Here is a 26,683-nt window from a genome sequence, read left to right as displayed (position 1 = left end):
TATCATATCAGGCTGAAATTTTCTAGGCAATGTTGAAACACACCTTAGCTTTCAATTCGTGGTTGAAGAAAAATTTTATCACTTGAGAGGGGGGGGATTATTTTTTCCGCACATTTTTTCCACCCAAGGTGGGGTAACAATGTGCCACCTTATTTTTTTAGACCAATACATGCTTTGAGCAACCCCCCCCCCCCAATACATTTTTACCTCTTCTATCCAATAGAACAAATTTTGTTTGTGGGGAAAAAATAAGTTCCAGTCAATCAAGTTACTGAAAATAGGGGGGGGGGGGAAATAGACATTTTCTTTTAGCACTTCATATTAAACCGTTTAAACTATAAAAGGAACTTCTGTGGTTATCGTAAAAAATATATATAGGACGCACAAAAAATTCATTTTTTGAAAGGCACCATGAACTTCCCCTCACTTCCGAATTTCACTAGGGGAGCGATTGTATTCTTTATCTCTGGGTCTTTTTATACCAAAATTCATCTTTAAGATTAGGTGAAACCCAAAACATGCTATTCACGGCTGAAACGCAAGACCCATCAAAATCTGTCATCATTTAACCTAGGTAAAGTTTGCCCCGGTATTCCACCAGGATAAAATCTCCCGGCACATCGCCGATATTGCGCTCCGCCAAACAGAACACATTAAAAATAAAAATTTGAAAGAAAATAGAATTCATTTAAAAATTCCTGAAGAGATAGTTTATTTAAGAGCCGCTGTGGTGGTCGAGTGGTCATAATGACGGACTCGCATCGTGGGGACCCAGGTTCGAGCCCCACCGTCACCACAGTGGTGGTCGGCTGAAGTTGGTTTTCTGTGGTTCCCAACTTCAAGGCGCAAATGCGAGCCAATCTCCCCGTTAAAAAGTCTCGCCACAGAGAGCAACAGTCCTACAAACAGTACAAATATTCAGTCACTACACATCACTCACTTCACTTCTGAGATATAGATGGCAGCACTGAAAAATCATACACAACACTAGATACGCACTCAGACTGTTAGGTACACGCACTTACACTTCCGGCACAACTCACTAGGTAGTAAATTGCCTATGGCAATAGACCTGAGTTGTGCTCGGTTTGCAAAAAAAAAAAATTTATTTAAGACTGAATGAGAAGGAAAACTTAATAGCATTTGAAGAACAAAAGAAAAATGACAAATACGTTCAAAATTTGGCGGCACATTAATACCCCCCACCCCCAAATTAGGCCTACACTTTATTTGAATTGCCATGCATAGATTGTAAATAAAATAACATAGAAATACGCCCTTTGGCATAATCTATCTTACACAGCACAATAAAGAAATAATATACTTGTTTGTGCTCAGGGCCGCCACTAGATGCTTGGTCACCCGCAGCAAGCGAGCATTTTGACACCCCCTTGTAATGTTGAAAGAGGTTTCCGAATGAAATTTGCGCCCCCCCCCCTCGGGTCTAGTGCCCGGGGCACAAGACCCACCTGCTCCCTATAGTTGCGGCCCTGTTTGTGATCCAAGATTATGTGTGCTTGGTATCACAGAGGAAGGTTTGCATAAGTTCCACACACTTTTAATAGGTAGTTTATATTAAAGGGTAATTCCAATTTTCTATTGAAGACAGATTTCTGTTTAATACAGGTTCCGTTAAAAAGCAGGTTTTACTGTATAAACCCATTACATAGTTGAAAAAAATCAAAATTTTCAAATGGCAAGTAACATTTACGGTCAAGCTCTGGCTGGCAATTTTTTAATGTTCATATCAGTATCAACATCACCATAGGCGTACACAGAATTTTTTCAATGGGGGGGGGGGGGTTTACGTTTTTTCCTGCAAAATAACACTATATTCTCAGCTTTGCGTACGCCAATGAACATCGCAAATATCGTCTTTTGATGGCCAAGTAAAAGTTCCTTTTTTTGCAGAAACTTTACTTTAACTGACATTTTCTGTGTCAAAAACCCAAAAAACATTTCATTTTACACTTCCCTGGAGATAGAACTAAAATCTGGTTGCCAACATTTATTCCACACGGTTCTTTGGCTGTCTCTCGTCATTATGCTGTTCTGTGTGAACTTCTCTCGTTTGCAGGTTTATTTTAGTGAATTTTTTTGGTTTTGGAGACAATTAGCTGCCTTCAACATTTAATCTGAAATTTTTATGAAAAAAGGGTTTCCTTGTATTTAGGGATAGAAAAGATTTCATTCCCTGCCTGGGAAACACAAGTGAACTGAGTGACTTTGTTTCTTTTTCAACTTTATTCTTTGAAATATACAATGAAGATATATTTTTCCAGATATTCTTCGCTGAATGGCAAAGAATATCCATACCAGCGGTTTTCAACCTTTTTGACACAGGAGCCCTTTCTGGTATATAATTTCCATGGTGGAGCCCTTTGGGCCTATTTTTTATTCACTTGTCAAAGTTACTAACTTATTTTTTTCGTTCAAAAAACTTTATAATTATTTTTTTCAAATTTACTGGTTTTTTTTTTAAATATTTTTCTGGAGCAGCCACAGAGCCCCTGGGAGTCCACACAGAGCACTGGTTGAGAACCGCTGATCTATACTATACTCTATGATACTATGAACTTTTCAGCACTGAGTGGGTCTCTCAGCATTTTCTCACTCATTAGCATTTTCTTGCTAATGTAGCTTCCCACACTCTGCATTTAATGGTTCCACCAACAGGTTTTTTCCATGCCCAATCGCAGTAAAATGTCATTCTATATCCCCTGGTTGTAGCATTGCTAAACAAATAGAATATTTCTGCTTAAAATGTTGAGCAGTTCCATCCGATTGATATATTTCTTTATAGATCATCAGCTGTAGAAAGTCATCTTTAATTTTTCTTGCAATAGCACTATTATTAACTATGGTAACTGCATATTTATCATGGTGCAGATAATCAGGCCCCACACTATTGGAATAGATTTGAGAGTATCATCATAAACGAAATAAGCCATAGCAGTATATATTGTACATAATGTGGAAACTCCAATGGGCTGACTGAATTTCATCTTGTGAAAAGAAACTGTAGTTTTCATTAAAATCAAATTGCAACAGCAGTGTATTAGATTGCAAGTTTTGCAAGTTTGTTTTTTTTTTAATATTCTCAAAAAACATTTCTTGTTGTTTTACATTAATATGCTGTAGAAACCATTTTTTTTTCGTATTTCGTGAATGAATCATTGAATGTTAAACAGATTTTTTTTTGTTTCACGACATTCGTTTCAACTTTCACATCCACTGAAAAAAACCTCTTCCTCTAGATGTGTTGATAAATCTTCAATTATACAATGAAATTTCTTTAAGCTTCCACAGTTACCACAAGATTGGTAATAAGTTTTCATTAGTTTCTTCACATATAATCAGTTTAACGAAATCAGATGTGCGATTAAGAAAAAAACTCATTCCTTCTAGTATGTCTTTCATGACACATGCACAAACACAAATTTGGTGGTGTTTTGTGCCTCAAGCAGATGGGTGTTGGGCGATACTCACAAAATTTAGAAAGACCAATCTTCATGTTCCAGTTTTCATTTTTAAAAATTTCGCATGTTTCTCCAAGAGTCATGTATAAATATCTTTTCTGTACCTTGGATTTTTTTACCACATGAATCTCTTATAATCAGTCTTTTGTACCAGGTAAGTTATGCAATCTTTTAACAAATGTTTCTGCTCGCAGTTTCTTGTCAAGTGTTGCAACTCTTGATTTTGGAAGAGGTGGCTGTAAAATACGTGGTAATAATTGATGAGCTAATTTTTTATATAATAACTGCTTTAGATTTATTTGGACTCTTAGGTAAACTTCTCTTGTCTTATGGAACAGCTTTCTCATATGAATGCCGATTCTTAAAAGCTTCTCTAGGTGAAATTGCATCAGAATATTCAGGTCTTCTGTTTTTATTGAAATTTTTATAACTTTCTTTGTTCTGTATTCCCTTATTTCCTTTCTTTTCTTAGCTCTTGATAATCCTTTTTCTTTGTCATTTTAAGTTTTCTGAATTCACCTACCATTTTGTTTCCTAGATGTTTTTGAAATTTTGATAGCTTACCTTCTTATTTTTGGTATTACGGTCACAGAGGCCCTGTCTATTTATTCCCCTCAAGTTATCTCAACATCTCCGTTTTCTAGGTATGACTCAAAAGCATGATGTCATGTGATTTTTCACTGCATAAAATTTTTTTAAATCATGGAGGCTTAACTAAAGTCTACAGTGTTGCCCCTTACAACACGACATCCGGGTGCACCATACCCTCACTTATGCTGCCCCTTGATCTTATACTTATTAGCATACAAGGAAAAAATATTCTATTAACATGCCATTTTAAATTTCAATACATTTTTTAACAGAATTATCAAGAAATATCTCCCTGCATTCACTTTGAACTTGAACAACCCATGCAGTCACTGCATTTAATTACAAATTCAATATTTCCATTTAGAACATTAATCAACGCAGTAAGACCTCCCCTTGATAGACACCCCTCTTTTACGGCCAAAATTATTTTCTCTTGTGCAATAAAAGTATTTTGTAACGCAGGTGTTGGCAAAAAAAGAGGTTTTACTGTAATTACTTTTATTATTTTTTATGATGATTTTACACGCATAGCAAAGAACATGATAAAGACAGTTTTGATGTTTTCATAAAAAATTCAACCAAAAAAAAAAATTTTTTTTTAATAGCTTCAAACTTAAAAGTGTATGCATCTTCGGAAAAGGGGCCACCATCGGTAGCACCCAGAGAAACTGATTGGCCAGTTGAATGGTTAAGCTGCCCTCAGCATATCTCCAGATCACTTAATATAAACCACAGTATATTTACAAATCACTTGCGGGACCCGCAGCACATTTCCACATCACTTGAGCGGCACATTTGGAGATTAATTTAAGTGGCCTGCAACACGTTTCCTTTCCAATGACACGGCATACATCCTCCAAAACGTGGAGCACCCTTACTTTGCCTCAAATTTTCAACCATTGGTAACCTTTTGAAGCATTAATGTTTCAAAACACACCTTTCGTGTTCTGCAGACCCTTTGTGCCACTAGGATGAAGGCAAGGGATCGCTTTTGCCATCAAGATGTAAGCCACGGGCCTCTTTGCTCATCAAGTCCACGGTCTCCTTTACTGGACCCCTGGTCAAGAACCACAGACTTTGATGATTTGGGGGGGGGGGGACGAGCCAACCAAATAATAATATAACAAATGACGTATAAAACGAAACATGCTTGTATTTGTATAAAACGAAACTCACAATTTATTTCATGAAACTGTTATTTCAGTGAAAATTACGTTTTTAATGTGTTTGTTCGAACCTTGCCAGCACATTACCTACCATTACATCACATACTGTTTACAGCTCGTCATTATTATTATTATTACCTGCGATGGCTAACAGTATTCATAGACACCTACAAAAATCGAGAAAGCCGTTCGGATAACAGAAAGATAAATTTTAACCACCGGATTATTAATTACCCCTCCTTTGCGATAATATTTGATTGGGGTGACGGGAAAGGATGATAACAGCGAAAAACGCACGTCATACCTGAACGAGCGACGTTCCGTTCCTCGTATGACCCTTTAATAATAATCGTGATTATGATCACTTTCAGCTATGTTGGTTACAGTCACTCACGGAGGCCTTACACGATGGCACATTACGGGGACGATATGATTATCAACGAACGCTTCATAAAAATAAAAATATCCAAATATAATGTAGCCGTGATATAGAAAATATCTTATTTATTATTAATATCTGATTATTTTCTAGATTTGATGCGCTATGTTTTGATTTCGTTTTCATTTCAGTAATCCTCATCAGAAATTTATTAATTGCGGAAGTGATTGTTTGTTTACTTTTGGCTTCGGCTGTTTTTGATATCCCCGACTCGGATGATGGCTAATATAAAGAGGAACCTTAATATCCGTCGCTATGTTGTTTACAGTTTTGCTATCGCCGTGGCGCTGGTTATCGCCGCTTTCGTGCATTTGAGCAATTTCTTTTGGGGTTGTTTTTTGGTGTTCATTTGCGTGACCATGTCCAATGTTAACCTCATGCTCTCTTACGGTAAAAACAACAACAACGCATCCTCAGCAACGCAAAAACGATCGGGATCTCATTCCGTAATCGCCGACCCCAGAGTAATAATTATTGATTCTTCTATCCTTCTTCATATCCTAATCTATTAACTTCATTTGTACGTGTATTAACAAATCCTGTGTCTATTAAGCACTAAGAAACTAATGAAACCTCTCTATGAGAGCTACCCATAAGCTCCTCAAAAACCACTGGTTAAGGTGGAATTTAGGGACTCAGCATGCCCCCCCCCCCTCTGTAATGAATTGTGTGTAAAGAAACAGGGAAATAAGAACTGTGTATCAGGCTGGAGTCATTTTAGCCTCACAATTATGTTTGAGGAATCCCCCCCCCCTTCCTCCAGTAAATTTTGAGAAGTGGGTGGGAGCCCCTTCAATAATTTATGAAAATATTGTGATTCAGAACTCATTGGGGCAACCATTTAAGGCTCAACACATGGCCGGTGGGCTCCAAAGTTGTCTGATGTGCCCCACACAACTGAAACCTAATTTTTAAGAATTAACAGAATCACTTTTAACAGTGGTCATCCCACATTGTGCCTTTTCACTGTTGATTCCAACAGGCCTGTGCTTGAAAGGGGTATCAAATTGCAATGAAGCACTCTCATAAAAAGATGGTCTTAGTTTTTCTTTTTAAAATTTTCTATATTGTTATATGAATGTTACATATTTGTAAACTTTGATGGGACCACTGAAATATTTTGTATATATATATATTACTATCAAAGCTCAAAGTTGGCTCGAAGTGGCCAGCCCAGTTGATCCGTCAAGTGTCCGAAATTTGGGTTTTTGCTGGTTCCTATATGTCTATCCCCGTATTGTTACGAAAATTTTGTTTTATCAGTAAATAATTGGTGGCACAATTTGTTGAGGAACCCTCATAATGCTGTCAAGTTGGAGTGATGCCAAACTGGAAATGTAAAGTTAAACACTTTAATCTTGTTTAAAAGTCTGGAAGTTCTCTGTAACCTTTAGAAAGTCGTGCCAAAAAACAAACTATGGAAGAATTTTAGAATTTTTGCTATGTCTATAAAACTATGTGATAGACAGAGTGAAGAGTCGGTGTTGCTGGACTTTCTCCTCAATGCGAGAACTTTATTTGTAGTTTGTGAAATCGTTGTCGGTAAATACATGTAAAATAGCTGTTCTGTGTGAAAAAATCTGTGACTTCCTGCAAATTATTTCATCCTCTGCTCATGTCAAGGACTTGCGAGACATTATCTAGATCAATATGTATCACTATGATATCGATATTCAGATTCCTTTGATCATTAGGGTTGCCATAGCTAACCATAATAATTATGGTTATCTATGGCTAATTATAAATGGTCATGATTATCACAAAAAAATATGCCAACACAGCGATGACCCCAAATCATAGGGATAGATATATTGAGGATGGTTTAAGGTTAAACAAAGGTGACCAACAAAGGTTAGATCAATGGCTCTGGGGAGCCTAAAATAAGTATTGATTAGAATACAAGACACCGCGGGTGGAAGAAGTTTGAAGTGGGAACCCTCCACTTCATGCATCTTTATTATTCACTGTCGTTTCATTGAAGTTTGACAATTTACCTTCATTTCACCTTTTTTTTTTTCCGCTGTTAAACTTATTTTTGCAACTTAATGAAACCAAAATATATCATTTCCATTATATTGGTGCTCAAGTCTTCGTGAGGCATTTTGAAAACATATTTCAATATTTAAAGTGTCCATTACTCTGAAAATGAAATGGTTACAATTGTTGTGATAACTGACAAAATTATAGCCATATGCCCACGGTTAAATAACTGTTGTGTGTATAGGTTTTCTTGGATATTGGTTTCTTATCAGTGTAAAACTGTTTTCCCAAAATGGGTAATATCGCCCCCTTGTGGGTGAGAAGGTGATGCGAGAAAAAATTTCCGAAAAGGAGATGTGTGGAGCAAAAAGTTTGGGAAACTATGATGTAATGGATATTCAATGACCATTTGTCATTATGTTGTTTGTCAATATAAGCAGGGCCACCCCTTATCACACATGGGGTCCGGTGCAAAAATAATTTAGGAGCTCCTTAGTCCCGATTCATTCATATATTTAATGGGGGAGGGTAATCAGGACATCCAAAGATTCATGCATCATCACAGAATACACAGGAATGCTGAAAAATATCCACTCAAAAAATAGAGACACAATGAAATGTTACACAAAAATTAATGGAAATTTTGAATCGAGGAAAATTTAGAATTGAAGAGAAAATTTTATGTTGATGAAAGAAATAATGAAAATTAGGGCCTAATGATCTGAGAACTAATGAAAAATTAAAACTGATGGATCAAAAATGATAAATAATTAAAAGATTTAATTCCAGCACAAATGGAAATTCAGAATTAATGAAAGAAAAAGTTAGAGAATTGATAATTCCTGAATCAAATCAGTTGAAGCTCAAACACACACCTTGTTTACTACAAAGAAAATGTATTTTTGATTATGTATATTCTTCACCTCTACCAGACCAGAATAGAATATGGAGCCGATTCCCATCCAACTAGGACGACTGTTGGCATACAAGATGGCCAGGAAGGCCTATGAAGAGAGTTAGAAAATTGGAAAGAAAAAAAAGGGGGTGATGAAGAAGAAAACGGGAAAAGAAAAGAGATGAATTGGTCAATTTGAACAAGACAGGCTAAACAAAATTATGCCAGGGATTTTTGCCACCACAACCTTCACATTCGTTCCAGGTCCCTCATCTTCACCTCTATTACTGTAAGTGCTGGGCTCTTTAAGCCGTGGGTCTTGGTACGACTGGTCCTGTCACGCACCTCTAAGAGTGACTCTGGATATATAAGCATAATAAATGGCTGATTTGATTAGCCAATGATTCTTTTAATCAGAATCTACTACTATACAGGGGGGAATTACACTTAATCTGCCAATCAAAAGAGGGAATAATAGATGAGCCCATGTGAAGCATAATACCATAGCAACTTTGTCTTATCTTTAACCATTTCCGAGTTACACTAGATAAGAATATTATAGAAAAAAAATTATGTCATGTCTGATAAAACCGCAAGTTTGTGGAGTTTCTGAAAGACCAACATGCAAACTAAGCACATACTATGCAAAAAGCAGAATTTAAAAAAAAAATCAGATAAGGTATACCATTTCCATCAGGATATCTGAATTTAATGGCGAGCTACAAGCTCTGGGAGATTGGCAAAACCTACCAAAATGTCTACTTCATCGAATACGGATTTCAGTGATGTATTTCATCAAACAAATAGGCAAAATTTCTCCTGAACTAGAACATCAATATGGTTTATTGCCGGATTTTTTGGAAAGGTGGTAGAATGGGAAACTTTATCGTAAATTTGATCAATTGTAGCTAGAAGGGTGTTTGTAGAATACGATTTGACTTTGTACACTGCCAATCTCTCTACACTTATAGCTCAACAAGGTTTTTTTCTGCCCTCTTCAATATGTGCTTAGTTTGCATGTAGGTCTTTCTCGGAAACTTCATGAATTTTTGTTTACTTCAGACCTGACACATTTCTCTTCTATTCACCATAACTCAAAAACGGTTAGAGATATGACAAGAGTGGCTATGGGGGCGTTTATGGGCTCATCTATTCACCCCCCCCCCCCCCCATTCATTCTGCAGTTTAAGTGAAATTCATCCTGTAAATCCCTTGTAAAAAAGTAAAAAAATACAAACATTATAGGAAAAATAGTGTTCAAAAGCTTTTGTAAAAAATTTAAAAGTAGTACCTCGGGTTAAAAAAAAAATGATTTTTCAGTTTGAAACATTGAATTTAAGGGTGAAGAAACCACAAATTTGTTTCATGCAGTTTTTTTCTTTTCAAATATAGTTTTTGAATCATAAGTGGTTTGATGAACAAATAATTTTATAATTATTTCTCCTATTTAGCTGGTCACAATCATCAAATATCTAATCGTACTCACAGTTTGTTGTTTCACATTTTACGTTGGTGCCGTGCTGTTTGGTGCTCCTTTCATGGAGTGAGTCTATTTTTTTTTAGTCAATAACATTTTTTGTCAATTTCATCAATTTGCGAGTCTTTTGTGAATCTATTTTTTGTCAATTGCCAATTTTTTTCTAAATTTAGTTTTTTTTCTTACATTCCTATATTCATAATACCTTCTTGTACAGTTGACGCTCGTTATACCTTCATAATTCTGTCAAACGGGTGTATTACCAGGTGATAATTGTATCAGAAGGAGAACATATATGATAGTTATGTGAAAACATTTGTGACTCAAACTACTAGTTGTAATGGAATGGTTGCTGTAACAGGGAGGGGGGTCATTATAACAAGCGTCAACAGAATTATAAATAAAAGTCTCTTGGGTTCGAGTATCATGTATCATTTCAATGTTTCTCTATCAGCCTTTTTTTAAATTTGATTCAAATTTGAAAAAATTTAAGGTGGTAAAGGCATGCTCCGCAAATGATACCCGAACTTGCACTGACCACCCTGCCCCAAGACACTTTTATTTATTGAACAATGGCTTTTTAAATTTAATCAGTTATTATATATCAGAGATTCTTAACCTATGGGTTGCAACCCAAACGTGGGTTGCCAGGGCTTCCAAAATAGGTCATTTAGATCAACTAACAGCCAGGGGTTCTTGAGTTATGGGACCCGATTCAAACTTCATTTGTAGCTGCCTCCGAGAAGGGTCATATGAATCAACTTAAAGCCAGAGACTTGAACTTTGAGTCACAACAAAAAGTTGGGTCTCCGGGGCTTCCGAGATGGGTCATTTAGATCAACTAACAGCCAGGGACCTTTGTGCAATGGGTCTGGATTCAAACTTGATTTGTAGGGGCTTCCGAGATGAGTTGTACAAACCAAATTACAATCCTGTTAGAAATTCACTTATTGCATGACTGGTTTTACCAATTTCGAAAAATAAATAGTCCTGTGGGTCACAAGGCTGGTCTTGATTTTGGATTGCAGCTGAAAAAGGTTGAGAACCCCTGCTATAGATGTTACCTCCATCTATAATTTCTCATTCTATCTACAGGTCGTTTTCAGCAACACTTTATTTCAGTTGTTTCATGACGTTATTGACTGCTTATCCGTTATGCATATATTGCTGGTGGAATGATACTAGTCTGGTGAATATGTTATTGATATTCCTCGATTCCAAGTGAGTATTTTCCTCCTCCTATCAATACTATGTGACAAAAAGAAAAGATTTCAAGGAAACATATTTTTTCTGGATAGTATGCTGAGGTAACTCCTAGAGAAAAGTCATGTAGTCTCCGCTGGGACTCAACACCAGGCCCTCTTGCAAACTGGGCAAGCATGCTACCATCTACACCACTCGAGACATGACCCTGCCTTCCTTATTTCATGTACTGTAGCATGAGGTGCTGAAATTGAGGCATTAGTAGCCTCCCTTAACTTCCAGCAAATGTTCCCCAAGTGGGATGGTAGAAAGAGATGCATATCCGAGTTTGTGCCTTGGCATAATATCCAGAAAAAAAAACTGTTTCCTTGATATATTAAGCGGGAAAAAAACTCTTTATCTCTAAAAAACTAGAGATGTGAGGTGAGAATATTCCGAGGATGTAAAAATTGGAGAATAATCGAGAATATTCATTTTCCTTTTAAATAATGAAATTTTTTTTTACCAATTTTATTTACATTATGAAATATAATTCAGTTTCCATTGCCTGAAGCATTTGAAACAAAGCAATTTTGGACATAATCACCCTCCCATCTCAATGACAACCTTTAGTTGGAGAATATTCTCTTATGGTCATGGTGAGAGAGGTTTTAAAAGTTTGGTTATGAAAATTTTGGGCATTTTAAGATTTAAACCTTAAAATGTTATTTTAAAATTAGATAAATTTTCAGAAATAAGTTCAAAACAAAAAAATTGAACCAAAGTTGATTGATTAAAAGGAAGCTATTCTTATACGATCACCTTCATTCTAAGAAGATACAGAACTGTTGTTTTCTTCAATGTACATACACTTAAATTCTCATTTGCTCACATTTACTTGCAAGTTGTGCAATTCAGTCATGTTGGTTTCATTTTCTTGCTTTCAAACTTTAATACTATGGGCTACAAACTTCAATATTTCCCATCTTCTTGACAGGAAGAGAGATGGGAGACAGAGAATATTCTCTTGAAGGACTATTATTATAAATTAATAGAGAATATTCTTATCGAAAATAATAAGAATTGGTTTTTTTTTTCAAGAGAGAAAAAGGCTTTTATTTGTATAAATGAAATACATACAATGACATCACAGAAACAACACATCGACTACACTCAAACTGAATACAAGTTTATGATCTCCCAAGGGACCTACCAGGTGTACAAGTATGAAATGCGGATTTTTTTTTAAAAAAAAACATGTTAAATTCGGAAGAGTGATAAAAAGTGCTTTATTCAAAGTATGCTCTATTGCTTGTTATACATTTCCCCCATCTTTCCTGAAATTTGTGAATACCACGCCAGTAAAAATCTTCCCCTTTTGCTGCGAACCATTCATCGAGCTATTTTTTCACATTTTCGTACAAACCAAAGCGTTGCTCAGAAAGTGCGTGACCCATCAATGCAAACAAGTGGTAATCAGAAAGAGCCAAGTCTGGTGAGTAAGCTGCATAGGGTAGAACTTCCAGCTGAGTGCTTCCAACGTGCCGCAAACCGCTTTTGCTGTATGTGATGGAGCATTGCACATTGAACATTGTCAAGGAGCATTTCACGTTGTCATGGGGCATTGCGATTGGAAACAGCTTGTTGATTAACGACCAATTGCTCTGCGAGTTGTTTTTGTGTCTGTGTAGTATCATCTTCGTCCAACAATGCTTCCAATTCCACATCTTCTTTTTTTTTGGCAGTTTTCCATGTTCCTTGTCTGCAACATCGAAGTCGCCACTTTTGAAAAACCGAAACCATCATTGACATGTATCTTGCGATGGAGCATGTTCACCATAAGCTTCTCGAAGTAATCGGTATGATGCAGCAGCAGTTTTCTTCAAATGAAAACAAAAAAATTAATGCTGTCTGCGAATGCTCTTCGTTCAGTATAACTTTCAACATATTGAACACAACAATACAACACTATGCACACACTTTTCCAATTTATCACTCGTGCGCATATGACACTTGTTGATGACACAACAAAATGGCATAGTGTCAATTCTTTATAGTACAAACTGCATTGGTGCACCATCAGTTTTCTGAAATCCGCATTTCATACTTGTACACCTGGTATGTCTGCTCAGGGCAGATCCATGAAAATAACAACAACAAAATGTTTTCTTGTGGCAACACATCGTGATTTACACATTCTAAAGTTAGTTATATTTATTATAATATATGTTATTACAAATATTCTTGAGAATACTCTCTGGAAGGACTATTATTAATAACTTGAGAATATTTCTTAATTATTTTTGATAAGAATATTCCCCAGTTATTTATAAAAGTAGTCCTTCCAGAGAATATTCTCCTAAAGATTATTCTCAAAAATTTTACATCTCTAAAAAAACAAAAAAAAAACTATTCCTTTGTTCCTGGGTAGAAGTTGTAATTTCTGTGTTTGCTTAGTCTGAATAATTACGAAAATGATGATTCCCCCCCTAAAACTGTGTGGCGAGGAGATTCGTATTTGTGAATTAGTCAATCACCATCGGGTGACTGGAATATTGAAATTAGTCTAAAATTACTTGGTGAAGGTACTCTTTTGAGTATTATTCTTCACTATTTAAATGTAGTCTGTATCACTATTGAAATTTAATTTCCACTTTAAAATCTAATCATCTAGGAAACTAGAGTCAATCTGACAAAACTAAAGCCAAATTCGGTTTTCCCCAGCGCCCTAGAATTATTAAGATACCTTTGATTTTTAAAATAACTTTAGCATCTCATGATACTAAGTCGAATGAGAAGAGGCTGCAATAATACTATTGATATATCTGCAGTTTTTGTTCTGAAAAATCAGGTTTTCTTGGGCTCAGCTGTAGTTTTGGTAATGGGAGGCAATTTGACATTTTTGTTGATTTATTGGCGATGACTGGCTGTACGTCACCCGTGAGTATCCATGATTTATGAGATCAATAACTGACACCTTTAGAGAAAAACTCATTTATTGCATAACATTTTCGTGACACTTCCTTACAATTCACATAATTTCGCTTTTCAGGTATTTGAATTGCAAAATAAAAATTTGTCCTCCTGAGTTCTCAAAAGCAAAATTTAAAGTATAAAATTGTTATTTTCTGTCCTTTTTAGTCGTAAGTGATTGGGAAATGAGGCTGGTTACTTAGGAACAAAAATCGTGTTGTAGTTTTGGAGATTTTTCTTCATGCAAGTTCACTAAACACATACAGGGTATCCCAGAACTCTACCTACTGCTGAAATAAAATGGGTGACAGACAAAAGAAAATTTTGTGATTGAACCACTTTTTTCGAGAAATATGTGTATAGGTGTAAACTTGTATCTGCCCCCCACCCACCAGAAATATTGGGTTTGAGCCCTCCAAGCATTTTCAATAACTTTACGCCTATAAATATGGGCATTACCCTATTTCAGAAGTTGCCAATATACAGTAATGTTGCTCACATTATGGAGAAAAATTTCATACACTGTGTGGAATAATTTTTTTCTTCCACACCCACACAATTATGAAGGAAGATAATATATCGCCCCTTTTCCTCTTTAAAGATGTTATGTGTGCGCAAAGGAAATATTTTTTTTCCCTTTCGCTCTCAAGGTTACTTTATAGAGCCTTTCTTTCTCTCCCCTTTTTTGGTGCCAGTCGCTTGAATTTCACGCTAACACACAACTAAAAAAACTCATCTGCAACCCTAGGTTCTTCCCTAAAATAGTTCCCTTTCTCTTATTTTAGTGGTGGAGTGCTCAAGGTGTCTACCATCACGGAGAAGTCACTAAGTTCAGGGAAGTGAAGAAAAAGTCACAAAATGTGAAAGGTCACAGATTTTTTTAATGAATAAATTTTTGGATTTTTCTCAGAAAGTTCCTGTGCTCGATTTTATTCCAGAAAAATCACGCTCCCCCTCCATCAGGCTTCCCATCACGAAAGCCCAATAGGCATACGAGTGTGTTGTGGTGGTCAATTAAAGATGATTTTCTCTGGTTTTCCAACTTTAAAGCACGAATGCAAGTCTATTTTCGTTTGACCCTCTATCAGGCACATCGTGAACTCATTGTACATTGTACCCGACGGAGGGTTTAAAAAAGTCAACACAGCGAGCAGCAAAAACAACCAGGGTTTCTATTGTTGATCATCATTGTGCTAAATCTTGACAAAGTGTTTTATTTTGTGAGCAAAAGAGATTTTGCAAAATACTGATTGTTAATTTCTCAATGTTGCTAAATATTGAATGGTGAATCGTCAATGTTGCCAAATAATGAGTGTTAAACTACAATGATGTCACCAAATGTCAAGGAAAAGTCACAGAATTTCCTGTTGGGCATGTGGGTAAACACTCTGTTTCTATATTGTAGGCTCACTTTACACGATTATTTTGAAGAACCAATCAATTATGTAAAACACAGGGTGCATGTACACTTACATTAAAATAATCTGCATTACACAATAATTATTTCCATATATCAATAAAAACCTTTTTCCCGTTCACCAGGCATGAAACAGCGAGTGAGAATTACTTGTACACTTCTGTGATGCTGAGCATAATAGGTGCTTGGTTTGGTGCATTCCCGATTCCTTTGGACTGGGACAGACCGTGGCAGGAATGGCCCACAACGTGTTGTGTCGGTGCATGCATTGGCTATGCGGCAGCACACTGTCATATCGGATTAACAAGTGTGTGGAGTTCCTGCAGAGATAAGAGGCATATTTCGTGGAACATATTTGTGTAGAACAATTTTTTTTTTGTAAATATCCGAAGTATTACACTGTGAACATTGTTTTATCAGATGTGTTTGTGCTGTGTCATTATTAGTCAGAAGTGTGTCTCAAAACTCAATATATGCATCTTTGGGTGTGCTTATGTGTAGTATATGGCAGGGCTGACAAATGCCGGGTCGCCATGGTGAGTAAGAGGACAATACAGACTTTAAGGAAAAAAATATCAGCGTGTGTGTAAAATTTAAAAAAGAAGTTATTTTAAACTGTTTACTTTTATGTTTCACTTCTGAAAAATTTGTCTGGTGCCTAAATCACTTTTCGGTTTGTCACGCCCTGGCATAAAGCATTTAAATATTGATTCTATCATTCTGGTCTGCTTTGTTACATCAGGGTTCGATTGTAGTTTATGGGGGGGAAAATAAGAGATCTTGTCATAATGCAAGAGTGTTCAACCTTTAGAAGAGTGCCAGCCGTTTCATTTATTTGTAAACATGTCACTGGCCACTTAATTAAGTTATCTAGAACTGTACCATGGGTTACTTATGTGATCTGTAAATTTGAACACGCTCGCTGTGTTAAGAATCAGGAATGAGAAAAATCGACCATCGCCGCTCACTGTTGGCAAGAAAGCCAAAAATTCAAATTTCAAGAAGCGAGAGTTTTTCACAAAGTCAAGTCCACAGTTGATCTATATTTCTATGAAGGCACATATATTCAGGCCTTCAAAAATATACTAGTGAACGATAATAAATCGCAACACCATGGCTTAAATTCATTTCGAGCGGGAATTACAAGAAAATTCGAATGGACCAATCGGATAGCACTATTTCACAAATGTCCAATCAGGACGCTGCATTAATATCTCACGCAGGCTCACCGCTTCATTCTGACCGCAACGTTTGAAGTGAACAGACGTACTTCTTCCGCTGAGCAACCGAGCATTTGGTATTCAACCCAAATGGGAAACTCGGTCAGCGAAACTAGTGGTTAAATTTTTCCTCTGAAGACGGCACCCATTGGTGTTGAAATGCATTAGGACTTTTATTATTTTTTGTGTATTTGCCTTATTCGTTGGTGTCTTCTAAATACTCTTAAAACTGTCCATCATTTTAGTGAGCGAATACAAACTCTCTGTTCTGATGGGATGGCTATTAACGGATGGCTTTTTTTCAGATTAATCTATTTGAGAGTTCATATTCAATGATGTTTATATATGTATGCATACATTTGTTATTTGTATCTCAATTTATTTTTGTTAGGCTTAACTGACATTTTCATTGAAATTATTAGATCAAATGGAGATGTGATGAGGGCTGCAGAAAAAAAAGATGGCATGTTTTGCAAGAGCAGAAAATTCAGTGTTTCACTCCATGATAAACACATCTGGTGGGGGAGGAAAATAAATAAGTAGAAGAAATGATTTACGAACTGGCAAAAAATAGATAAGTTGGAGAAATAATTGGTGGGCAGGCAAAAAATAATTAGGAGAAATGATTCGACAAAAAATAGATAAGTGTAAGAAATAACTTGTGGACTAGCAAAAAATAAATAAGGAGAAATGGTTTGCAGACCAGCAGAAGTAAATAAGTAGGAGAGAGAAATAACTTGACAAAATGGCAAAAAATAAACAAGTAATTTGACAAACCAGGAAATTATTTGTGAACCGGTGAAAAAAAGAAACTAAGGAGAAAAATAATATTTATACAGTTGATGTTGTTTATGCTTTCCAAAAAACTGTCATGAAAAACATTGTAAGCGGGAAATCTTAACGAGAATTTGTTCAGACCATGAAAATAAGTCTTACTAAACAGAAAAATATTATAAGCGGTATTGCACCTGTATATATAAATATATATACCGTAAATAGGAGAAATAGTTCCCGGACCTGCTGACAGTTAAGAAATAAAAATTAGTTTAGAAACACATATTCATTAAATATAAAATTATTTAACAGCTTTACAAATTGAGCAAAATGTTTTGCAAACCAGCAGTTGAATAATACTGATGCAGAACAAATAGTGTTTGATTCCCCTCCCACATGCCTCAGCCTCTATATTAACAACCAATCTTCTTGTCAAATTTTGCTGCGATTTACTGGAACATCCCCAATCTATAGTCCAGACCCATCCTTAGTTGCCTCATCTCCTATTTGAAAGAACATAGGCTAGCCATGGACACTGAAATGAAAATTTTTTTGCCCCCTTTATTCTAACTGGTATAGATATGTTTATCAGTTCGGACTGTCTCATCAACTCTTCATTTGATCAACAGCTAGTATGTATCACTATTTTAACAGCATTTTGAATTCTAGTCTGAAACTGATGTTAATGTGATGACATTTATTTTATTATTTAATAACGATATAAAAAATTTCGATGTGAATTTATTTTTTATGTGTAACATATTTGTGTTGTTGCAACATTAAAAATGAGAAAAGTAAACTGTGGCTGCCCAAGACTTATGTACTAAAATGATCAAGCTCTATTTCATTACCATTTCTTTCTGCAAGGAAGAAAATCGAGTCTTTATTTACATTAACCAAAATAAAAACATTGTTTCAAATCTCTACCGTCATATATATGTACATCAAGTAAATTAAAATCGCCCAAAAAGTTCAAATAATTCTACTTCTAACAAAACAACCCAGTTGAAAAAAAATTTCCATGTCATTATAACTTTATTTTACCGCTGGAAGCGCCAACCGTGAGATCAAACAGACGAGGATCGTGGTAAGTTCCTTTCTGATCGAGAAGGAAATAAAAAGCTTTCCCTTTGACTTTGAGTGACAGATACGAAGGATTCGCTTGCCTGGTATGTAAACAGTTCAGCCTGTTCAAAGGGATTTCCATGGCTTGTGTTTTCCCAAAAGGTCCGTAAGTTTCTAATATGGTGTAACGAGCTCCTTTTTGAAGAACGATTGACTTTACCATGCGGAGTGGCAGAGTTAACGTTATAAATGCTGTTGCAATACCTGCAAAATATTTTTAAAACATTATACAGTAAAACCTGTTAATAATGATACTGTAGGGACCTGGGAAAAATATTGTTAGACAGGTTATCATTTGTGCATCCAACGTTTATTGTGCATGTGCAATATATTTGCATGTGCAATATAACATACAATGTTGTATAACGTAGCATTGATAAATTAAGAATCCGATAGCATTTAAGATGAAATAAGACCACAAAAAAGCAACAGCAACCACGTCACTGGGAAAAGTAAAAAAAAATGTAATGCACAAGAGAAATGTTGGCAACTGTAGTTCTAACCCATCGCTCTATTTGACACACAAGTTCACAACTGGTTTCTCCATAGAAGTCACAGCGCTTTAATTTTCAACAAGCTTTGGGTTTGACAATTGCCTACCTGGAAAAAGAAGCCCCCCCCCCCCCCCCGATGGCAAGATTTCTGTAAGCTGGGTAGTACACAGCAAGTTTGCGAAGTTTTTCATCTCCAACATGTGATACTTGGCTATATATTGTATATGAATAGGCCAGACTGTGATGCCACTCAAAAGAATTAGAAGTCATATTTTTAATATTTCACCATTACTCGCAAGGTTCATGGGGAATTGTTCCCAAACCATGAATGTGGTGAAATGGGAGTCAACCCATTTCTTTATTATTGGTTCATAATGAAAATAGATTCACTTGGAAACGAAAAAAAAAAGTGTTGTCGTAAGCTGCTACATTCCTATTTGACACTATCATTATTTACAAGGGGGTGGTACCGGGTGTTGTCAAGTAACAAATGCAGCAGCACTTCAATGCAAATTTTATATTTCATTTCCAAGTGAATCTATTTTCATCATGAATCAATAACCAAGAAATGGGTCAGCTTGCTGTGGTCTCCTCCCACAAAGGACTTGTGCCCCTGTCTTGCCACATTCAGGATTTGGCGCTTGCTGCATAGAGCGGTGGATCAACGTACGAGTTCCAAAATAGCAGGAAGCAAGAACAACACCTTTTTTTTTTATGGTCAATGCCCTTTTGATTTCAGATGCCAACAAACATGGTGCCTGTTTGCGGAATTCCTTATTTTACAAGCCACAAGTTTGAATCAATTTTTCTCATGACCAACAGAGCACCTACCAATAATGGTTATCTTCACAGAATTAATCAAATAAGTTCACCCCCAGCTGTATCTGTGGCAACATTTGTGAATCTAACAATCATACTTTCAAGTGTCAATTTTCAGGGGATGCTTTCTACAGAATGTAGGACTGACTGACTCTGGACACACTCATTGAAGTGCCTCCGGGTACCTTAAAGAATTCAAAATTTTCATGAAAAAATGTAATCAATATTGATATATCGGCTGCCTTCAACTTTTCTCTGAGCTGAGATTTTTTTTTTCATTAACCACCAGTTTTTGTTTCCATTGGTTGATGCTGAGAACGTTTGTATACTATACTTCTTTGTCCTGCTCTGTCCGATCTCCTCACCAATATCATTTCGCTCAGTTCTTGAATATTAATTCAATATCTAAACATAGGGAACTTTGATGCCACAAGTGTGGGTTGCTTTTGTTACGGTAGAGTTTTCGTTTGACCTGAGGGCAGGGCTGTCCTTCGGAAGTTGTGAAACAGAGTGCGGTCACACACAGCCGCCCCCCCCCCCCCCCCATGTTTTGGAGGGTTCCTGTATTTACAGCCACAATAATTTTTCACAATTCTGAAAATGTTCATCAATTCTGCAAATCTTCTTGATCTGTGATTCCCACTGTGGGAGCCAATTTGATTTTTAATGGGGTGGGGGGCAATTAGAGAATGAGTTTTGTTAAGGCTTGGAACTTTTCAGAAATTCTACCGTTTTTATATCACTTCAAATTTAGACTTTTAAAACAATTTCTTGATGACTTTTTTTCCCCCAGGTGTTTTCTTTGAAAGGGGTTTAACCACAGGTTTTGCCTTACACGGACAATTTGTGCCAGTAAGATGAAATCCACAGAACCCTTTACAAAATAATATTCGGTTTGTATCTGTGTGGAGTTGATTTTTATCTCACCCAAACTCACAGACCCTCTGAAGTTTCCCCAAGGACCTCTGGTTAAGAACTGCTGTTTTTTACTGAGCAAATAAATTTTTTGGATTCTTCAACGTAAATAGGACTTTTTGAATAACAAGAAATTGCTGGGGAGGGATATAGATGGCAGCACTGAAAAATCATACACAACACTATATATGCACTCGGACTGTTAGGTATGCACACTTACACTTTTGGCACAACAACTCACTAGGTAGTAAATTGTCAGTGACGATAGACCAGAGTTGTGCTCAGAATGAAAGAAAGAACTGGGGGGGGGGGCGAGGTGTAACGCCCCTGGTTGATAAATTTAAGGAATGCCAAGCAAAAAAGTTCATAACAAAAAAAAACTTTTGTCATGTAATTATGAATTTCCACGCAGGGGAAATCACGATTTCAGAGCGGCTTTGGTGACATGGCCTAAAAGGGGTTGCGAACCACTGATCTACATAGAATTAATTTTGTATTTATCTATACATCTGCAAAGAAATAATTCTGATATTTTTTATAAATTTTGAATTTCCACTATACCTGGATTTTTTTCAAAAATGAATTCTGAATTTTCGTCATCTTTGGAATTCTTAATTTTCATGAATTCCGAAACGATTTCTTTTATTTATTCCGAAACGATTTTTTATTTATTCTGAAAAGCTATTCTTGCATTTATTCCTGAATTTCCATGATCATCATTTTCTGAATTTTCAATTTCCTACTTTCACAGACGAGAAAAATCTAGGCTTGGGGGACCACATCTGGTAAGTGTGGCCCTGCTTAATACGTTTGAGTTGGAAATATGGTGAATATGAACTTTGGGGGGACTTACACAAGAGGGCAGCACTTTAGGTTGAACTTTCAGGGGTTTTTTAAGGTGGCTTCCGGGTAGAGTTACCAAGGTCCTTTTTGATATCATTTCAAGTATCGTCCTATGTTCTCCCAGATTAACTTTTTTCTTCTGGGGGAACTTTTTTTTTCCACTTTGAAACATATATTTCTTCACTGATATGAATGTTTTTTCCCCACAGCATTCACCAATTGCCGTCAAAATTCCTAGAATTTTTTCTGTTGTTTAGCTGTTTCAGAGTTAGGAAAACTTGCAACAGCTTTTTGTTCTGTGCAGTTTTATTTATTGGAATAGTGGCACCATCTACTGCGGAAATATGGATAAGTGGCGTCACCACGGATGTGTGGAAATTTTGATTTGGAATCTCAAATTTTCCCCCGTGTTTTCCAAGGGAATGTGGTCAGCGCAGCTTCGTACTAATGATTTGAAATCCCATGTACTCAAATTCCCGTGTTTATGGAAAACACTGGCATTTGCCAATTGTTGCCAAAAATGGTGATGAAGGTGAACGAACAAAACCGCTAATTATGAGAAAAATACCTGAAAAAATTGACAAATGGCGGGAAATGAAACAATCATAGGCAGAGTTGGACATAAAGGTCTGGGAGGAGGCAAGATACAGCCTACACACATATGTGTGTGTTTGTACTAATTGCCGAAACATGTCCTGACTTAGAAATGAACTAAGGGCCAACTGTGTCCCTGAAAATTCAAGCAGACAGCTTTTTAGTATATAAATGAGTGAATTAGCAAGTGAGAAAAATTAAAAAGGACTGCAAAAACACACGAAATACAGCAAGTTATATCACACTCACTCTATCACAAAATCTCTCACTGACTAGCTCATTCATTCATTCACGTCCTCACCCACTCATGTGGTTCACTTACTCATTAGCTCACTTTCTTAGCCGCTGTGGTGGTCATAGTGACGGACGCGCATCGCGAGGATCCGGGTTCAAACCCCACCGGCGCCACAGTGATGGCCGGCTGAAGTTGGTTTTCTGTGGTTCCCAACTTCAAGGTTTGAATGCGAGCCGATCTCCCCGTTAAAAAGTCTCACCACAGAGAGCAACAGGCCTACAACGTTACAAATATTCAATCATTACACTTCACTCACAATTTGAAGATGGCAGCACTGAAATATCATACACAACACTAGCTACACACTCAGACTGTTAGGTGCACTCGCTTTGTTCCAGACTCTGCCACAAAGCTGGGCTGGAAGAGATCTCGGCAACGGGATAAGTCCGGTGGCAGAGACCCTGGCGTTCATTCATTCAGCTCACTTTCTTATTCACTCACTCATTTGCTTGCTCACTCACTGGTGGGAAGTCCCGGATACACATGCTTTCGTGTTATTTAGTAGCATGTGTATCACGGGCCGGAAACTGCACGAGCGTACAAAAATATTGAACATGCATGTTCGTCAAGTGCGCAGTTACGCGTATGTGTGAGGCAGCCCTTGGTCACGCAATTTTGATGGCATCGATAATTATAATTGCGGTAAAGAATATACGCGATTCAATAATTACCAACGGTTAGACATGTAGCGAAGGCGCCGATCCGATAGACCTGGTCACCCAGATTGATCCTCCTCCACAGCGAGCTTTGCGTCGAGTCGACCACTTGATAATCGCCGACGTCTTTGAGGTCTCTGTGCATCGAGTATCCCCAGTACGACCACACAACGGCCTGCCCGACACCGATAATGCCGAAGTACTTGTAGCGCCGTCCCTTGTCGTCACAAGAATACAGTTTCACGTTCTCTTTCAGCTTGCGGACCGCGTCCATCGGCGTGACTTCATCGCGATTGGGACGCGTGACGCCGACGGAACGTTTAACAAATAAACGGACGTCGCTGAAGACATTCCCGAGTCTCCGAAAACAACACAACAAACTCATGCCGTCTTGTCTTGCCGAGCTTCTTCTTCTTCTTCTTCTTCAATTATACAGGGCTTTATGCCTTCGGGCCATCCCCTGTTAGAGAAAGAAACTTCCACAAGAGCATAGAATATGTTATAAAAATGTACTAACGAAAGAGCTTTCAACAATCACAGAACACATAGAAATTGTCTTGCCGAGCTGAAAAGAATGTAAACAAATAATCTTCATAAGGCTTTCATTGAGAGTGCCTTTACATCGGCTGGAATTACGACTCAAGTACGTATGAGTAGTGCTGTCACCTAGCGTGAATAAAAATAACTATTTTCGAAGAGGCACCAGTGCACGAAAAAATTGCTCAGCGAAGGCAAACATTTTGCAAAATCAACCGGTAAATCGGTATTTTCCTATCAGAGGTGGATTTGACGCAGACGCACTCTTTTAGGAGGACATGTTTCCTTTTTTAATGTCATTTCAAGTGTCCTCCAACGTTTTAGAAAATTCACCCTTTTGTCTTCCTTTTCAGGTTCCCCGAATTTTTTTTTTTTTTTTTGCACTCTGACACATATACACAGTATTTAAGTTTTTTTCTCTATCACATGTTTACACACTTTGACCAATCCCGCATTGCCAATCTATTCAAATTTGAACAGATTTGAAAGTCTGAGGAAGGGGGAGGAGCAGGGCCGCAACTAGATGCTTGGTCACCCGGGGCAAGCGCGCATTTTAACGCCCCCTTGTAATGTAGAAGGAGTGGTTTCAGAATGAAATTTGCGCCCACTCGGATCCAGCGCCCGGGGCACGAGACTCGCCCGCTCCCCCCCCCCCCCAGTTGCGGCCCTGGAGAGGAGAACGACGATGATTTGTGAGGGGGTCATGATACAAATACAAATAAAATACAAATACAACGCCACAACAGGCAAACTGCCCAACGAGGTGGCTGACTCCATCATGGATCCCCGAACCATTTTTTGGAGGCCCTACCAACTACTGCTACACCACACATGCACCCCGCCCACACAACCACCCCCCGCGGAACCCCCAACGAATCGGTACATGCGGGAATGTGCATGTACGTGTAGTGAAACCTGACGTGAAGTTTTTTTTTGTTTCTCTGTAATGGTTGTTATGTGTAATGCTGCCATCTGTCACCAGGTTTTCTAACTATGAGTGAAGTGTTATGATTGAATGATTTATCGTTGTAAGACTGTTGCTCTCTGTGGCGAAACTTTTTAACGGGGAGATCGGCTCGCATTTGCACCTTGAAGTTGGGAACCACAGAAAACCAACTTCAGCCGACCATAATGATGATGATGATGTCAGTTCATATATACTGTTGCGGATAATTTTCCACAAGACTTCGAGAAAACAAGAAGCGGTTCGACGGACAAACACAGATTTATATACAGAACAGCAATTTACACGTATTTACAGGCTAATCAGAGAGCTAACAACTTTCTCTCAACGTTTACACACGACTGACTAAATCTCCTTGAGCCTCTCTAGCCTGCCATCTTGTGAGCGCCGCACTATTTATAACCCCGGAGAAACTTCGAGAAAAAGAACATGCCACAAAATTCTATTTTACAGTTTCCTAGTCGACGGCGCCCCCATACGGACTGCCTGGAAGGGCGTTGAATCCCTGTTTGGAGGGGCGGGACTTTCTAGATTTTTCTCTACACGCACTGCCAGTTCTCCACCAATCACAGTCATTTCCGCCACACCGAAACCGGTATCAACCGATTTCAATATTTCTTAGAGCCATCGAACGAATCGCGCCATCGTAACAATACGCATATGCATTAGATCAGTCGGCTCCACCTTTGACACTGACTTCCCCTTTTGTGAAATGCCGCCAATGTTCGGCCGTGGTCCATCTTACTCCAGAATAATATGGAAAATAGTCTATAACTACTACTACTACTACTAAACCAGACATGCACCTCGTCCATATTCTTCTGCGGAACTTCTACCGAATTGGTACATGTTAGAATGTGTGTGTGTATAAATAGTGAACCTTCCGTGAAGTTTGTTTCTGTGTAATGCTTGTTATGTGTACTGTTGACATCTGCAATGAATTTTTTTAAACTATGCGTTTTTTCTCAACACAGAGATTGAAGTGTAATGAATGAATAATTATACCGTTGTACGCCTGTTGCTCTCTGCGGCGCGAATTTTTAACAGGAAGATCAGCTCGTATTCATGCCTCGAAATTAGGAACCACAGAAAACCAACTTGGTCGACCACCACTGTGCAACGGTGGGGTTTGAACTGAAAAATAGTTTGAAAAACAGTTCTGAAAGAAGGAAAACCCTGACATCCATGTTATATATAAAGAAGTTGGACCAGATCTCATTTTCATGAGGCCCCGGGCCATGCCCGGGTGGGCCCATGCGTTAAGACGCCATGACACTTGACGGTGGGAACAATTCATTACAAGCGGTCATTTAAGACGGGTTGTTTTTTTTTTTTTCCTACAACTCATAATGTTTAGCACTATAAAAAAAAAAGCCTCTGTGGTGGTCGAGTGCAGGTGACGGTGCACTCGCATTGCGAGAACCCGGGTTCAAACCCTACCCCAGTTGGGGTCGGATGAAGTTCGTTTTGTGTGGTTACTGAATGCGAGCCGATCTCCCCATTAAAGTCTCACCACAGAGAGGAGAGAACGAGCCTACAACAATACAAGTATTCGGTCATTACACTTCACTGATAATTCGAAAAATTGATGGCAGATGGCAGCGCTATAACAAGCATTACGCAGAAACAAATTTCACCCTTCGGAAAATTCACCCTTTTGAGGTTTCTGGAATTAATATTCTTTTCTTTTTCCTTTTTTTCACTCTGAAACACACTTCTTTAACATGAGTGTTTTGTAGTTTAGTGTTTTCCCGTTGACCAATAGCCGTAATAATGCGCAAATAATTTCTTCATTGATATATAAGAGTTTTTATGTGTTTTTAATCCACACATTAATACGCTTTGACC

At 37.6% G+C, this 26,683-nt stretch overlaps 3 protein-coding genes across 5 annotated transcripts in view; 1 reads left to right on the top strand and 2 right to left on the bottom strand.

Annotated features, from left to right (window-relative positions):
- The window catches only part of LOC149081200 (protein zer-1 homolog), a 32,210-nt gene extending 26,564 nt beyond the window's left edge, over positions 1–5,646 (bottom strand). Inside the window, exon 1 of one of the 3 annotated variants that reach the window (XM_089238013.1) lies at positions 5,541–5,646. The gene's annotated coding sequence lies outside the window, so the exon portion shown is untranslated. Of the gene's footprint in view, positions 1–5,327 lie in introns of all 3 variants that reach the window. The other 2 variants (XM_089238014.1, XM_089238015.1) reach the window with 2 other exon arrangements.
- A 197-nt stretch (positions 5,647–5,843) lies between these two features.
- On the top strand, positions 5,844–18,392 carry PIG-F (phosphatidylinositol glycan anchor biosynthesis class F). The gene is made up of 4 exons (XM_089238016.1): positions 5,844–6,139; positions 10,002–10,093; positions 11,123–11,248; positions 15,725–18,392. The coding sequence occupies exons 1-4, from the start codon at positions 5,891–5,893 to the stop codon at positions 15,960–15,962; spliced, it is 705 nt and encodes a 234-aa protein (XP_089094142.1). The 5' UTR covers positions 5,844–5,890; the 3' UTR covers positions 15,963–18,392.
- Positions 18,393–18,438: 46 nt separating this feature from the next.
- On the bottom strand, positions 18,439–23,759 carry LOC149081198 (transmembrane protein 223). Its single transcript, XM_089238017.1, has 2 exons — positions 23,350–23,759; positions 18,439–18,922 (listed from the first exon to the last, which is right to left on the bottom strand). The coding sequence occupies exons 1-2, from the start codon at positions 23,717–23,719 to the stop codon at positions 18,621–18,623; spliced, it is 672 nt and encodes a 223-aa protein (XP_089094143.1). The 5' UTR covers positions 23,720–23,759; the 3' UTR covers positions 18,439–18,620.
- Positions 23,760–26,683: the final 2,924 nt, after the last annotated feature.

This window comes from Pholcus phalangioides, unplaced genomic scaffold, assembly GCF_987345545.1.
Source record: "Pholcus phalangioides strain wild (caught in Gottingen) unplaced genomic scaffold, Ppha-v1.0 ptg000010l_1, whole genome shotgun sequence".
NCBI classification, from domain to species: Eukaryota; Metazoa; Arthropoda; class Arachnida; order Araneae; family Pholcidae; genus Pholcus; species Pholcus phalangioides.
The sequence above is the reverse complement of the archived record's forward strand: the minus strand, read 5'-3'. Positions and strand labels throughout refer to the sequence as shown.

Excerpts from the sequence above, each read along its gene's own strand:
- LOC149081198 (XM_089238017.1), bottom strand. The coding sequence starts at position 23,719 with ATGAGTTTGTTGTGTTGTTTTCGGAGACTCGGGAATGTCTTCAGCGAC. Across the intron at positions 18,923-23,349 it reads CGCTACATGTCTAACCGTTG|GTATTGCAACAGCATTTATA; the intron begins GTAATTATTGAA and ends AATATTTTGCAG.
- PIG-F (XM_089238016.1), top strand. The coding sequence starts at position 5,891 with ATGATGGCTAATATAAAGAGGAACCTTAATATCCGTCGCTATGTTGTT. Across the intron at positions 6,140-10,001 it reads CCGTAATCGCCGACCCCAGA|CTGGTCACAATCATCAAATA; the intron begins GTAATAATTATT and ends TCTCCTATTTAG. Across the intron at positions 11,249-15,724 it reads TTGATATTCCTCGATTCCAA|GCATGAAACAGCGAGTGAGA; the intron begins GTGAGTATTTTC and ends CCCGTTCACCAG.